The following is a 16,697-nucleotide window of genomic DNA, read 5'->3' on the forward strand; positions in this document are numbered from 1 at the left end:
AGGCTCCACGGAGCAACGTCGTCTGGCTTTCATTGAGAAATCGTGCGAGGTCTTTTGAAACTAAGTAGTAATTAGTAAATTGTGAACTTAATGCGATTTATTTTGATAATCTAAACTGTTCAATTTGTGGGTCTTGTCCAGAAGATATACTGTGTTTAATTTCATGTCAATTGAATGCTGATTAGTTCATAATCGCGGATGATTTGAGTGAATTTATTTTTAAGAAAATAGAGTTGTCCACACTGTATCAAATCCAATAAAATTAGTATTAATATTATTGGCGCCCGAAACCTTGCACTGGCGCTACAAAGACTTCGACGACCTCTTCGCCGTCCTCCCGCCGCCGCTACTGTCACCTCCGCGCCGTCGGCTATGTCCACCGGCTTTGACTGTATAGGTCCTGTCTGTGGTGGTCAAATTATTGTATTGTAAATACCTACATATATAGGTCCCGTGGATGTCAAAATTTCTTATATACAGTTCCAATCTCTCGTCTTAATTTGTGAAGTTCAGAATGTAGTACAGCCTGAATTTTCTCCTATCTACATTTGAAACTGAGCAATTTTGCTCTTAGTTATAAAGTGTGAAGAAAAATAAAGTAAAAGTAGTGCTTTACTTTTAGTCATGTCATTCCTTTATGAAGGGGTGAATTACGTGTATCACAGGTAGAATAGTAAGTCTAATTATGTGTACCACCTCCTGGAATCCTTCCTGAGTGGTGATAAAGGTGTGTTGTCGTAAGTGATGTTAGCAGGTAAGCAGGTATTGAAAGTAGTATGTAATAGGTGTTGAAAGATGAACGAAGTAGGCTTTGAAATAAGGTAAAGTGTGACAAATATTATTGATGTAAAGTAAATTGTGATGTAAGCAATGATGTAACTGTTTTTTATGCCTATAAAAGGAAGGCATCTTCCCGTTGTAAAAAACCAAGTTAGTATGTTCTCTCTATTGCACTCTCTCTTTCGATCCTAATTTACTTTGTGTTTGTACCAATTTCATGTCTGGTCAATTTGTTCATCGAAAATCTGTACAATAAATGCATGGAACGGTTGTGGGAGGAGCTATATAGATTAGTCCAAGGTGCGCGCAAACTGGCCCGCGACACCTTGGATTACCAAAAAAGAAGAAGAAGTTTGTACTCGTATTGCTTACTGCTTAGATAGCATCGTGTGGGGGAATTTTGATGAGATCGATATGCATGATTGAGAATAGTTGCGGGGCCTTCAATTTCTTCGTTTTGGTAGTTCAGGTTGCCACTTTTTTCCTTTAGTTCAAGGTCTTCTTGGTCTTGTTCAAATGTTCCCTCTTTATTACTCCGTAGTATTTTGTTTTCGAATAGCCCGATGCTGCTTACAATTGCTGAAAATGCTCCGTTAGTAAATAGTAATCAATTGAATGGCAGAAAATAAAGACTGAATGAATCTGGAGAATGCTTTTGAATGTATTAGACGCATGAAGAGAAAAACCATAATCACATCATTTCTTAAGTTGACAAAATGTTATACAACTGTTTTTTCACACAAAACCCTCATTCGAGCTTCATCTGTACGCAATCGCTTTTTAAAAAAACAAACAAACAAACCGTGTTATGTGTACAATTTTCTTCGTAGACCTCTTTACTCGCTTGTCGTGGTACAATTGCTCATTTGCAATTCTGCTTGCGGTAATGGTACAGAGTTGAAGGCAATAATGAAGTGAATAGTCTACGTCGGGTTCTTTGAATTTCTTGCCGAGTTAATTTTCCTTGGTAAATCCCACCACAAATCCATGATCCGGACACCAAATAGAGAAGTGAAAGGACACAAGAAAAGTAAGCCTCTGCCCGTGATTATACTAATTGACGGAGCTGCTGGATTTCCTAACGGAACGACTGAACATCTGCCCAAGCTCAACTTGGTTTAGCTGAAAATGAGCTCACCGCGCTCGACATTTCCATCTGTCCAGTGGTATAGTAAGCGAAAACAAGGAAAAGAGCAACAAAAAAAGCAACGAACTAGATTGAATATAGAATATACCTCCTGCATATGGAACCGTCTTAAAACTTCAATATGAAGGTTCCTCGTATCTTCAAGAAGCAATTTTTGAAAGGAAGCTAGAGTTTCTTTGAGTGCGCGTCGAAACAGGTGAAGCGAAAAGGAGCTTCCCTCCTGTGCGTCATTTTGAGATGGGATTTTCGGTGGTTGTGATACCTGTCACGATGTTACAGGTTAATGACACAATTATTCTAGCAAAGAACAATGCTAATTTACCAAAAGCAAAAAGCAAAAAGAAAGAATGATGCTAACTTCGGTTGTGTTGGCATCGTGGATGGATTACTGGAGGAAAAGAAAAAAGTAGATTATGAACTAAAGAAGCTCTAGGGGGCTTGTGAAATTAGACTGGAAGATGAAACTACTTGGGTTCTTGTAGTCATTTTGAATCCACCATGATTAAGCTGCCCAGCTCAATGTTGAGATCAATATATCAACATGCTTGACCCATGCTTTTGCTAAAAGCACAATGGTGAAAGACAGAAAGAGTCAAATCAACAAAAGATCTGTCAACCTCAAACTTCCAGTTATAAACCACCTCTGCTTGAGATGGAGGCACATGGAATCTCACAACCAAGAAATCAGATAAGTATATTGAGTGATCGATACTTACATTCCAACATACATCCTTTGCTTCAGCTCCCGTTTTCATTGTTTTTGGTGAACGCACAAGAAGAGATGCTGTTCTATCACTCAAGGATAAATAGTACTTATCCTCTCAGCATAAGTAGAATATCTTCAAGGGGATAACGCTGGCCACAAACAATCAGGATTAGAAGAAAGAGATGTGGAATTGAAGGGAACGTGCTCTGGGAATCCAAGTGAAGTCTCTAGATAGGAGGAAGTGTTTCGGGAGTGTAAACTTGGCACGGTTAGGCTTGAACTTGTCGGGTAGCTCGTACTCGTTTGGCTTTTTGACAAAGCAAGATCTTGGAATCCAGAAAACATTGATCCTGATTCCTGACATCAGACTAGTAGACATCAACATCGCAAAGCAAGACGGCCAATTGCCTGGTGGGCGGTGGTGAGTGGATTTATCGGATAATCTCTCCCCACCCCAAGCTTCTGGAGGGGTGATGGACGAGTCATCAGGCTTGGAAGATGCAGCAGCAACTGTGGAATGGAACGGGCGTCTCCTGCATAAAGTGTGGGCTCTGCATCTAAGTCTTCTTGCAATTTCTCTACCTGCAGAAGATAATAATTGGTTTGTGGGTCATCAAGTTAGAAATCATAAGTGTTCTATTTTAAATAAACGGGGTTAAGGTAAAACATTGCATCCTAACAGCAGGGTAGAAAAGGCAATTTAACCCATGCTATTAATAGGAATTAGAGATGGGGAAAAGAGTGAACCTGTTTGGAAGTGGAACTAGCTTTCCAGTCAAAAATTGAATGAAGATCGCTGCGTCCTTCCTCTGAAGGGGAATATCTCTTGCTAGATGAAGGAAACAATGCAAAAGGTTTATTATCGACTAGAAGATGATCTTTCTTCAATCCCTCCCAGTCCCTCCAAAAGCTTGTTAACTGATGGTGTGTAATTGGCTGTATTTACATGAATGGGAAAAACACTTCCATATCATCCTTGAAATTATATGTACGAGAGACATTTAAGCTCGCCAAGCTCCACCAACCCACAAAGTGCTTTTAAGTGGCGTTTCCACTAAAGACAAATGAGCGCGTTCAACATGGATGCACTTGATGGTGTCATGGAAGTGAGTGGATTCAGGCATAGCTATCGAATCTTCAAGAGCACCTCCAAGAAGAGCGGTCTCAGCTATGCAGTTGTTTTCATTTACCATTACTGGTTTGCTTCTTTGCCAACACAGACTTGTGACAGCCCGAGGAAGAACATACAATGAGTTATCCTTGATAAACTTGACAAACAAGGCTGGCTTATGGAGTTGGGCAAGTCAACAGCAGAATGTTAATCGTCACCTTCCCGCCTCAACAACCCAGCAACATCATTGCTACTGATGCAAGGGAACTAAACTTACTGATATGGCCATGCAAACACGAATGTTCAGATGAGAGGACTTGGGAGATTTGATCAAGTACTTTTTTCCGAACAATAGGGAGGAGCAATTGCACAAATCACATATTTTTGGACATCATAAACTTAGACTTCTTCTCTGCTGGCTTAAGAATTTGGAAGGGGCACATCAAGTTCTCATCAACACTGATCAGAGTGCAGGCATGGTCGAGTTCACCACAATAGTTAGGGGCTGAGAATACGGTTACAAGCTGCCTTTTGGCAAAAAATTCATAACCGTGCTCGACAACCTGGAAACATAAATCATACGACAGCAACCAGGATAAGTCATATGCCATATTAATTGGGATCAAACAAGTAACCGGGAGCATGGAACTCAACATACCCTGAAAAACAGTACCATATGGGTATGGTTATATGGAATACAATATTGGATGTACTTCTGTCAAGCAATAAGACAATTTATAGAACAAAATACGGATTTCCAAATTATTCATGCAAAACACATTTTGAGACCAAAACGATCAATCTTTAAACATTTTCACTTGTCCAAACTCCACTTTGCCTAGAGTTTTAGTTTCACTACACTAGATTTTCCATGGGCCGCTTTGGATAGTTAAATTCACCAGCTTGAAGCAACTCTACCATGTTTTGGAATGTGCATTCCAGTACATATTTGCTAGGATATTAGCGTCCCTGGTAATAAGTACATGCCAGATGAATAACAAACAACAGCAGAGTCAGTAACCTGATGAGCGTGACAAACAAGATCCAAATGATGCTTCGCCAAAAATTCTGACACCTTGTCTGAGCCAAATGTGTACGAAATCATTCATTTCCCATCCCTTGGCATCCCTACAGAGATCTGACCAGACAAGGACGGAACCAGGATTTTACCCTGACAGTGGCGAAATGTATATTAAAGAAATCTAGTGGCGGCGAGACTATATAAGTTGGGCATAATTTTTTTTTTTTACATATAATAATTGCATTTTCTAAAATTCTTGTCGTGGCAGTTGCCGCCACTAGACCCCTTGTCCCATCCTTGCGACCAGAGTAAATCACAGAGTAAACCAGTGTCCGGAACAGCAGTTGGATGGGGTAAGTTTCTAATTTGATAACAACCCATAAGCATAGATTCGTAATGCACTCGGAGAGCGGAGAGAATTGACGGTGCCAACTAAGTCACATAATGCACTTATCAAAAAAAAAAAAAAAAAAAGTCATATAATGCACTTGTGTGCGTGAGCGCGAAAGCAGTCTTTTAAAAATATTACACACTGTATTCGCGAGGGTGAGGATTGAGAGGGGAGAGCAAGCGAGGATTGAGAGCGGACGTGGAGGGTACTAGTGAAGGATTATGTAACAAAGGGTGCGAATGCTAACATTGGTAAAAAAAAATTATGACAATCAGTTCAAATACGAAGAAGGAATATTGAATCCATTACCGGTGTGGTTCAATCGCCGGACTCGACGGAGGAATAGGAGAGCTTGACGGTATGGCCGCCGGCAGCCGTCAAAAGCGCCGTAGTGGTGTAGAGAGAGAAGTGGTTTTCTGTGCTGTTTAGACTTTAGAGGGAGATGGGGGGAGGGGGGTTGAGTTACAGTACTGGGTAGTTGTTTAAAACGAGGTCGCCTGTTTAATTAGACTTCTCAGGTTTCACCTGCGAATCTAGTTAAACTATGTAATTAGTAAATTCTGAACTTAATCGGGTTTAGTTTTATGATCGAAACTGTTCAATTTGTATATCTTGTCAAGAACATATACCATGATAAATAACATACCAATCAAATGCTGATAAATTCATGATCGAAGACGATTTCTATGAATTTATTTTTAAGAAAATAGAGTTGGCCGCACTATATCCAACCCAATACTATCAAAGACGCGTTTGACAAAAACAGTCCCAGAAGAACGACGTCGTCCGAGTTTGATTTAGAAATTGCTTACTATACTTCGCAAGTTGAATATGCGAGTTATCTTGAAACTAAGTAATTAGTAAATTGTGTACTTAATCAGATTTATTTTGTTAATCTAAACTTTTCAATTTGTAGATCTTGTCCAGAAGATATACTGTGTTTAATTTCATGTTAATCTAATGCTGAGTAGTTCATAATCGGAGATGATTTATGTGAATTTATTTTTGAGAAAATAACTGTCCACACACTGTATCAAACCCAATACTTTGTCTCTCTCACGACCCTGAAACCTTCCGCGGGCGCTACAAAGACTACTGGTCGACCTCTTCGCCATTCTCCCGCCGCCGCTACAGTCACCTCCACACCACCGGCTTTGACCATACAGGTCCTGTGGATGTCAAAATTTGTTGTTACGGAGTTTCAATATTCTTTTCTCTGTGAAGTTGAGAATGTAGTACACCCTTAATTTTATCTTATCTACATTTGGAAGTTGGAACTGAGCAATTTTGCTCTTAGTTGTGTTGTTCGTCGAAAGTTTGCACTTGAACACCCTAGGGTATGGCCAAGTGGTCTTGGCACGGACTCTGGGGTTTGTTCTCTCCTCCTAAGGATTATGTTTAATTCTTCTTGCTTACAACTTTTGGAGCCACCTCATCCCACACGTAGACGTATCAAACGGCCATGGGAGGGATTGTAGGAATTAGTCTAAGGTGCATTCAAAGTTGGCCTGCGACACCCAGCATTACCAAAAAAAAAAAGAAAAGAAGAAATTTGTACTTGGTTGCTTACTGCTTAGATAGCATCAAGCAGGAATTTTGATGAGATCCATATGCATGATTGAGAATAGTTACTGGGCCTTCAATTTCTTCGTTTTGGTAGTTCAGGTTGCCACTTTTTTCCTTTAGTTCAAGTGTCTTCTTGGTCTTGTTCAAATGTTCCCTCTTTTATTATTTTCGAATAGCCCGATGCTGCATACAATTGCTGAAAATGCTCCTTTAGAAATCAATTGAATGGCAGAAAATAAAGACTGAATGAATCTCTCTTCGCGCAGTATATATGTTTATTGTTCCTAGCTCGCATTTACATTGTGACGAAGAAGCCTCAAACTAACGTATTTTTAGCGCTTGAACCAGAGAACCTGGGTTTCTTGAATACAAATACCATTGCAGTAAAATGAATGAGCAATCATTGTTTTACTATTCAAGTTTTGTGCAGAAACACGCTCTCATTTGCTATTTTGTCCGTCACTTCAGGATGCCAACTTCTGATTTTGCAAATGTTTTCTCGATTCAGGCCTTCTTGATTACTATTTCATTAGCCCGAAGATAAACAAAAAACTCCCAAACATGTAAAACTGGTAGAGGAGTGCCATACTTCGCCTTGAGAAATTAGAACCGTGACTACTTGCAACTCCGCTTGACACCGTCAATGGTATAGCTTTTGGAGCAGTGTAGCATATGTGCCGCAAATACAAAGATACTAGTTTCAAACTCAGAACGATTTAGATTTCTAACCACCTAAAAACACACATACGGTTACAATCAGTATTCAGTAGCAAAGAAATGCCTTCATACTGAAAGATTGAATAAGCAAGCTAGATGAATGAATCCGTCTAGTAGCAACCTTACAAATATGAACAAATATGAAACATTATCTGTTCATTCTTAAAAAGTCACATGGGGTTTAATAGGCACTCGGATGGACCCAAATGTTGACGCATCAAACAAATTTCCAGGTGGTACGAATATGATGCCATCAAAGACTCTAATTTCCAATGGTGGTCCTCTGTAGAGTTGCAGCCATAACTTTTCAATCACCTTTCTACAGCATTAGGCATACTGGGTAAAACTGGGAAAAAATAAGGCTAACCCCAAAATTAAAACCATTCTAAGGAACAAATGCAATTTAATGTACCAGTTCACTTCAGCTATGGCTGTACTCCACACACACACACACACACACACACAAAAGCCATTGTTTTTTCACTTGATCTAAACCACATCGTCTTCGCTATTTCCACACCATAGTGAAGATTTTCGTGTCTTGATGGCCAAACCCCATCTGCATATTCTTCACTTGTCCCTGCATGGTGATGGTGTCATTTTGCCAATGAGTTCCTCCTACGTTAGCCATGGTTGGTCTTTGTCAAATCACTCTTGATCTTAAGTAACAATACACAAGTTACTTAACTGCTTCTAGTTTGCAAATATTTTGGAGATATCTAGGTCTCTAAGGTTTCCCCATAAATTTATAACACAGCCACCAGACAATGAGACAAAGCACTTCAGACCTTGAATAACTAAGTTGAGTTAATATAAGGATTTAGGGCTAAGATCCTCGAGTGCACAAAAAATATAATGATTTTGGAGCATTATTCTCTCTCCTCAATTCATCCGCTCCCTCATTTTTCACTCCTAGACAAACTCAGTATATCCAGAGTCTAGGGACTTGTCAAATTGACGATTTTGGAGCATTCTTCTCTAATCACTAGGCACAACTTTGTTTTCTGAAACCATGTTGATCTCTGTCATGAGCTTTGTGGTGGTCTTCCTCATTTCTATAATCCTGTTTATTCATAGAGCAGGCAATCATAGAGTAGGCAAGAATATACAATGAAATTGCCATGGCAAAAGAACTGATAGGAGACAATCATGTCTGTCCAGTAAATTGACCTAACCTATAGTTTTATCCATTTATCAAAATGATTTTAAAGTATGGTACCACGTGGAAATTTCCAACCTTTATATCCCTTCGTTCTAAATTGCAAACTTACCACCCTTCTTACTTAAACTACGAGTTCATCTCCTCCGTCAAAATCAGAAAACAACTCAACAAAATATCGAAGCTCATTACTTTCTTCGATCATGAACCTGTAACTTTAACCTGTTTCTATATGAGGTAATTGGTCAGGAAGAGAAAAAACACTCTTCCCCCATATCCAAAAGTATAATAAGTTCGTATCTTCCGTAAGCAATTACACAAAATTATCATGACTGGTACATGCCAAATAGAGTTCTAATCCACTGAAACATACCGAATCTGTGAATAGCTAAAGGCTGACCACCCGCTACGCCTGGAGCTCAAAAACAGGATCCAATATGAGATATATTGCATAAAATAAAGCAACCAATATTCCTACTAGGTAACTCAAAAGAAAATAAAATCCATGCCTTACAAGTAAAAATAATAGGAAATCCAAAATGGGGCATAGTCTCTTTAAGATGATGTTCCGTGTCTAAGGTGGTACATGTTAGCAAATTCCAAGCACAGTTCACGGTCCCGCAAATCTCCCCAGCCTCCCCAACCCTTAAACCCAGCTTGATATCCTCCTTGATGCTGAAGAACCTGCACTCCCCATTCTGAATTGATATTGCCACCCTTGTCAATCTCTGGTACTTCGATGTTCACCAAACCTTTGTCAATGCAAGACTCTTTGTTCCCCTGTCCCTGATGCAAACCACATTTCCCAAAGTGAACAGCACTTGTCCTGGGACCTCGTAGCGAGTAAACAGGACCACCAAACGAAGGATAAACCGTTGCCCACATTGTTATATCCCAGTTGTAATCATCAAAGAAACAAAACTCTCTTGCCTTTGTACGTATCTTCCTCCAAACGGTCCGATTAAAGGCATAACCCACGTTACCCATTCTCTCTGCGATTAAACTGTCCCAACCCTCTCCCCTTGATTTCACATCGCACGGTGCCAAATTCGCTGCATAGCAATTAGGACATTTTTTAGGCTTCAGAGCCGTAAGTGACTGTAAATTGCGATAAGCATTGGGAAAAATGAAGTGGTCCTCTTCTATGAAAAGAATATGGCCTGAATGCTTATGAGTCTCCATTAACCCATCCCACACCGTGTTCATCATCCACCACCAGTGATGCTTTAATGAAACAATCTTTGGTGACCTGTGGTTTCCATATTGATCCGGATTCCCTGTACAATTTTTCTTAACTGCATCTTCCTTATCCTTGCAATCTAATGGTGAGACACCCGGAAAGCTTTTTTGGAAGACGTGGGGTGAGTATGGGGCAAATATTTGTTTCACTTGACAAAATCTAATACCTTCCACAATCTTGTTCATCTCTTGAAAGTACCCATCATGACTAACTATCAATAGGGTTTCACCAATCCCAACTACTTTAGAAAGACTCTCAACAACTACTTGGAGATATTGAGGGCGATTGTGGACATATAGAACAATTGTTATATGATCATTGGCTAGCTTTGGAAATAAATCCAGATTTCTTGGAGGCAACTGATTTCGCTTCTCCAACAAAATTGACAATCCACTCTGGTTGGGGACGTTGAGTAATCTTCTAAATTGGGTGTAGTTGTAAGTCAGCTCAAAATCCAGATCACTTTCGTTCGAATATTCAGTCACTAGATTGGAAGTTGTGTTTGTCTGAAGGAGAAAAACGAGCAGAACAACCCCAAACAAAGTAATCAAAACCAAAGATAAGAAACGGCGAAACGCCGCATCTTTGAGTCGGGGTTTATTGTTCAAAGCCATAAATCAAGACCACATAAGGTATCAACAATGTTTCATGGAAGTTGTAGTTACAGCATCCACAGATCCTGATTCCAAAAAGACAACCAAGAATTCCTCTGAACTAGTAAAAATCCAAACTTCCATACATTTAACTACTCAAAACATCAAAAACTGCACAAAACCAGTTGAGATCAAAATGTATTAGAAAGGGGGAGAATATCAGTACCCAAAAATATGTTCTTCAGAGCGTGATTGAAAACTGAACTGAAGCTCTCTCTTGCTGTCAACCAAATCAACAACCTCAATGACGTAGAGACAAACAGCAAAACCCGTAAACCAAAGCGCCTGAAAACACTTGGGTTGGGTTTTCGCCAATATCCGTTTTCAAGAATTGAGACCCAAAATTGGTCAAAGCTGGTAAAGAATTGAGACCCAATCTCAAATGGGTAGTCAAGAAATCAGGATTTTGAGGATTATATTGCTTCTAAACACTAATAAGATGGGATAAACGATCAAAAGTACGAAGTAGAAGGAGTCGTGGGAAAAAGGGTAAAGTGGGTTGAGTGTTTTACCAGTTAGGGGGTGCGAAGTACTAATCAACGCTTTGAAAAACTTCAAGATGTGGAAATGACTCAAGTAATTAGTAATCACTAATCAGTGACTAATCACACTCGTTGGAAACCTTCTCTGATTCTCTCAACCAATGGGAGGGTCTCTCGATCATTAGGGAAGAGCCCAACCAATATGTATGTGGAAAGTAGAAGGCCGGCATTAGAGAGATTGGGAATTACTATCATGGGGAGGTGGTACATTATTTGGTTTAAAATCTGTTATTGGTGAACGGGTTGGTTTAGAGTTATGGATTTTATGGTTTGTTAATTTGTTTGGAACCTAATAAGGAAAAAGGAGAAGAACAGAAAAACAACCTCTTTGTGATTATATTACTAAATTTGTGGTATTTTAGACATGTCTTATTACGAAATATTTTAATCAATTTCCTTTGGTACGATATATTGTGATAAGAAAACATTAATTTATGGTATTGTCATAACAATTGTGGTTTGTTATATATTTTGTGGTATTTACATATGTTTTCTTTTGATACGACACGTTATGGTAAGAAAATAACAATTTTAGGTGTTGTCATAACAATTGTGGTTATTTTATGAAATTTCTGGCATTTTACAAATATTTTTGGTTTGGGTATAACAATTGTTGATCCTGGTACGACATATTTTGATTTTGTTACGGAATATTATATGAATTAAAGAATTTTTGGTACGATTCATTGTGGTAAGATAGTGCCAATTTATGGTGGTGTTATAACATGTCGATAGCATTATTTAATTTTTAATATTGTACGCATATATTTGGTTATGGTACAAGTATTATGGATTTTGGTACGAATAATTATGATTACATAATAACAATATTTTTTAATTATGGGTAACCTGCTAATCACCCGTCCAATAGGTAAATTTTAAAGTACAAGTCGTAACTAGAATTATAAATATGCATTAGAAAACCAAAAATTGCCGTAATGAAATTCATAAATTGTCATAATTTAGATATACAGTATATCCTGTGTACGATAGCTTTCTTGGGTTGACAAGTACTATAAGGGAAGAAAATAACAAAACTAAAATTTAAGCACAATAAATTTCCCTCCCTTCAAGATTTTAATTTATTTCCTTTTTTTTTTCGTAAGTTCAAACAGGGCGTTAGGCTAGGGCCCGTTCCAGAACCGGAATAAGAACTTATTTTTTGTCTAATAATAAGGTGTGTTCCACAAAATGGTGAATAAGTACTTATTTTTTAAAAAGGTAATTTCAAGCTCAAAAATCATGTGCTTATGCAAATAATTTTCCTATCACTATGGATCTTATTTGATAGATCTCATTGAGATCTTTAATACAGTGCAAAAAAAATTGAAAAATTATTTTTCATTTACATTATTTTTGAGTTTGAAATTGTGAAAATAAGCAGCTTATTTTGATTTTGTGGAACAAAGCTCCAAAATAAATACTTATAAAATAAGAAGGTTTCTGGAACGGGCTAAGACTTTTTTTATTTTTTTCCCCAAAACAAGGACTATAAGACCATAAGGCCTGCAAGTGTGACGGTGACGGCCCTATTTCCCCAGACAAAAAATGGTAGATCCACCCTTTGGTTGAATATTGAAATTGGACCTTGTCTAATCCATCCAAATGGCTACCACATGGTACATTCCTACTATGTTGGAGTAGTGTAATTCTTTATTTTAATTTGGATTTATTTTTTTATGTCATTTTTAGTTGATCATCCATGCAGAAAGCAGTAAGTACTATTGCATAACGTCCATCATATTCATTTTTCATTTTTAAGAACAAATATGATGTCCATGTTTTTGAGTGTGGGTGAAGGAAAAGGAAGAGTCGTTTCGTTGGGGCATATGTTGCAAAGGGTGACACCATGGCATGGTGAGAAGCTTGTTGTTTTGTTGACGGGTGTTTTTTTTGGTAGGAGCGTTGGGTGGTATGGAAGGGAATTTCGAATTTTAAATCATTATAATTACATGATTAGTTTGTTAGTTCAATTTTACGACCAAAATAAACTTTTAGAAAATTCGAAGCTTCATGGAAGCTTAGATCAAGGAACTTTGAGAAGATGTTCTTTGTAATTTTGCAAATGTGAGGGGGCAATTTCTAATTTTTAGAAACCTTGGGGGTGGTTTTGGTAATTTATCCTCTCTCTGTTTCTTTTTTTCTTAGATAGATGGGGGAAAAGGTGTTCTCAATATTAGGAATCTTCAAAGAGATGGATTTTTTGTTCTTTTCTATTTAATCAGAAATTTTTGGACATAGGATCTATGTATTCCTCTAATAACCAAACTGCTGTTAGTAGTATGGTTTTCTTGATGTCCATAGGTAGGTGAAACTTGTGACTTAGTATCTGAAGATGATGGCTCAGTGCCACACAATTTTTTTCTTTTTATAACTTAAGGTGTTGGAGCTAGTTTATACGAACATCTGTTAATTTCAGAAGCCCAATTGAAGGCAAAACAAATCTCTATATGGATTGACCTCAAACAAGTTGGTAGCTCCCGGAAGATTTTGAACCTGAGATTTTAGGAGCGAACAAACTAAGCTTCGGGCATTGACCGCCCCGCATATCTAAACGAGAAGCGGGCACTCACTTGGACATATTGGTCATACGTATGGTGTTTAGATAAGGCAAATAATATCAAAACTGTTTGATAGCTGTGGAGAACCACTGCTTCCATATCCAAAACTGAACAAAAGATATTATGCAGTATGTGATGGCCAACAAAAGATGGGAAAAGAAGCAAACAAGTCCTCTAATCAAACCAGGGGGGGAAAAGAAGTCCTCTAAACAATGGCAGCAAAAGTGGCTCTCTGTCTTTCTTTCAGTTCCCAATTTCCAGTCTCAACCAAGGAATCCTCCTCCTCATCCCCTGTGCCTTACACCCTCTGCCCGAAAAGAACAAGGGCTCGTCATTTCAGAGTTCAAGCACAATTAGGTTTGATGATTTACTCTTTCGTTCTACCCAGACACAGTTGGATGTGTTTGAATTTTCCAATATTAACTTCATTTTTGTTCTGATTTTGGTGGTGTTAGGTGGAGGAGAGGGAGAGGTCAAGCAGGGAGGGAAGAATAAATTCATCACTAAAGATCAAGAACCTGAACAGTAAGGCTTCTAAAGTTCTAAACTTTCACATTTAGACATGACTGGCTTGGCTGCATCGATCTGTTTGGTTTCGGTTTTCATTTATATCACCAACTTTCGGGTTCTGTAAACACACAGGAAACTTGTTTGGTGAACTTCTCTCCGTATCTGCAGTTTGCAAATACTTGGCATTTGTTTCCTGGTAGGTCGGAAGTCCGAAACCTCATAAGTACTTTTGTGGGGGTAAGTCTATATGGGGTTTTGCCCTAGTCGTAATTGACCCCCGCTAATCAGTGGAGGAACTGGTCTTTTAGAAATTAGTCGAGGTGTGCGTAAGTTAATTTAGACCTTTAGTATCATTATCAAAACTGCAGTCTGCAAAAATTTGTGAAACAACCCATACCGAAGTATCCTGCAAAAGCGATCCTTAGGACTACAACCAAACAAAGACTGAGTGTCAAAACTTTTTATGGAGTATTGGTTTTGTTTCTGAGATCATGGAAAATGAAAACAAAAGAAAACGAGAACGAGAACGAGAACGGCGCCTAACGGAGATATTTGTCTCTTGCCTTCCAATTCAGAGATAGCAGTGATTAGCACATGAAACTAGGCTAGTTGCTGAATCTCATAAATGAAATGACACAGAAACTGGAGTTATGAATCACCTAAAATAGGCTTCTGGTGACTACTGCAGGTATTGGCAAACAGCAGGGGAGAGGAAAGGGGAGAATCCCATGTCAACACCCATTCCCTACATCATCATCTTTGGTATGTCGACCCCTTTCGTGATCTTGGCCATTGCTTTCGCCAATGGCTGGATTAAGGCACCCGTTCGATGAAACGACTAAAGATTGCAGCACCAGCACATTGGCAATGTGAAATGCTTAGGTCTGATTTCAAGGCATTTGAGTACTTCTGTTATAGCATTTGTTGTTTGGTACTAGCTGTTTGTAACTTTTCAAGTGGATCACAGTTCCTTTGCGTTTTGCATTGTAATCAAACACAAACAGACCTTTCGCATGCCTTGTTCAAGCAAATATATCCTAAGTGAAATCCAATGATGTAAAAGTTGATATTGTATCACTGATATGAGGTGACTAGCGGCCAACTTGAAGTAATCCGAATTCCAAATCACACATTTTCTTTCTTTTCGAGTGATTTAGAGGCTTGAGGGGATTCCACATATGAAGAGTTGAACAATTTTGAATGCCATCTTAACCGAATAAATCATGGGCTTTATGTATACGCGCGGTTAAACTCTCAACTCGTTTGGGTGATAAGATGGAAATGAATGGTTCAAGAGTATTCCCTTTTTCATGACAATTATTTTTGCCTGAGAAAATAATGTAATTGTGATATGCACATTGAAAGCAACATGATACGCCAAGATCCATTTACGTTGAACTATCGAGAAAATACAAAACACATGTTCACACAGCCTTTCATATTTGCAATACTCATTGCCGAATACTTAATTCATTCAAGTTTAGCGTCAATATATGAATTTTGGATAGTCATAGTAATTTCCGTGAAAATGTAGCATGTACATTGGCAATGCCGTACATGTCCATACTACATTTTCACTCCTGTTGGCGAATACCCGCCTTAGTAGGGATGGCAACGGGGCGGATATTGCAATATCCGAATCCGAACCCTCCACCCGCCCTCCGAATCCGCCCCGAACTCCGAACGGATTATATTTTCGTCCTCCATCCCCGCTCCGAACGGGGAACGGATATCCGAATCCGAAGTTGGAAAAAAAAAGAAAGAAAGATTGGAACTCGATAAGAAAAAAACTCAGATTGAAAAAAAAACAAATAAAACTAACATGGGGACGGAGTCTCGCTGCCGCGTTCCTGAGGGGAGATTGCCGCATCTTTTCGTTGCCAGAGGTTTTTTTTTTAGAGAGAGGGAGGGGGGTTGGGGAGGAGAGAGAGAAGGGGGAGAAGTCATGGGCGAGGAGGGTTGTGTGAAGTGAAGTCGATTGGGTAGGAGACTGACTATTGACTAACCCTAAAAAATATGAGGTATTTATATAGTCGGATATTCGGAGGTGGATCGGATATCGGATTCGGGGCGGATCGGATCGGAGGCAGACTTACCTTCGAATCCGATCCGATTTCCAATTTTTTTTTGAAAAATAAATCCGAATCCGCCCCGATATCCGAAAAATCTCCGAAAAATCCGATCCGTTCGGAACAGATAACGGATCGGATAAGGACGGATCGGCCGAGATGGCCATCCCTACGCATTAGGAGTTTCGAAATTATAAGGACTCAGAAAAAGGAAAATGGGAACAGTTTCCGAAATAGGGCTGGCAATGTCTTGCCGCTCTATGCCTTACTTCAGAATCGAAAGACGGCGATGGCAATGTCTTAAGATCGGCATTAGGGCCTGTTTGGGAGCTTAATTATTTTGCGTTTTGCATTTTGGATAGTGAACCTAAATTTACTTTTGGATCTCCAAATATAGAGACCATACTTATATTTTAGAGACCAAATCTCTAAAAAATACTACAATGGATCTAACCAATATTTTCTAGTAAAAGCAACGGATCTTATGTTGTGTGGTTACCAATTCCTTATCTTCACACCCGGGG

General features: G+C 38.9%; 3 protein-coding genes across 3 annotated transcripts; 1 reads left to right on the top strand and 2 right to left on the bottom strand.

Annotated features, from left to right (window-relative positions):
• Positions 1 to 1,529: 1,529 nt before the first annotated feature.
• Positions 1,530 to 4,117, bottom strand: LOC131323417 (protein NEDD1-like). Its single transcript, XM_058355202.1, has 4 exons — positions 3,381 to 4,117; positions 2,644 to 3,215; positions 2,016 to 2,189; positions 1,530 to 1,936 (listed from the first exon to the last, which is right to left on the bottom strand). The coding sequence occupies exons 2-4, from the start codon at positions 2,680 to 2,682 to the stop codon at positions 1,889 to 1,891; spliced, it is 261 nt and encodes an 86-aa protein (XP_058211185.1). The 5' UTR covers positions 2,683 to 3,215; positions 3,381 to 4,117; the 3' UTR covers positions 1,530 to 1,888.
• Positions 4,118 to 8,802: 4,685 nt separating this feature from the next.
• LOC131323418 (alpha-1,6-mannosyl-glycoprotein 2-beta-N-acetylglucosaminyltransferase-like) lies at positions 8,803 to 11,225 on the bottom strand. Its single transcript, XM_058355203.1, has 2 exons — positions 10,658 to 11,225; positions 8,803 to 10,517 (listed from the first exon to the last, which is right to left on the bottom strand). The coding sequence occupies exon 2, from the start codon at positions 10,450 to 10,452 to the stop codon at positions 9,154 to 9,156; it is 1,299 nt and encodes a 432-aa protein (XP_058211186.1). The 5' UTR covers positions 10,453 to 10,517; positions 10,658 to 11,225; the 3' UTR covers positions 8,803 to 9,153.
• A 2,394-nt stretch (positions 11,226 to 13,619) lies between these two features.
• Positions 13,620 to 15,166, top strand: LOC131323419 (uncharacterized). Its single transcript, XM_058355204.1, has 3 exons — positions 13,620 to 13,951; positions 14,050 to 14,119; positions 14,793 to 15,166. Exons 1-3 carry the CDS (start codon positions 13,807 to 13,809, stop codon positions 14,935 to 14,937), a joined length of 360 nt encoding a protein of 119 aa, XP_058211187.1. The 5' UTR covers positions 13,620 to 13,806; the 3' UTR covers positions 14,938 to 15,166.
• The last annotated feature ends 1,531 nt before the right edge of the window (positions 15,167 to 16,697 follow it).

The sequence above is a fragment of the Rhododendron vialii genome, chromosome 4a (genome assembly GCF_030253575.1).
Source record: "Rhododendron vialii isolate Sample 1 chromosome 4a, ASM3025357v1".
NCBI classification, from domain to species: Eukaryota; Viridiplantae; Streptophyta; class Magnoliopsida; order Ericales; family Ericaceae; genus Rhododendron; species Rhododendron vialii.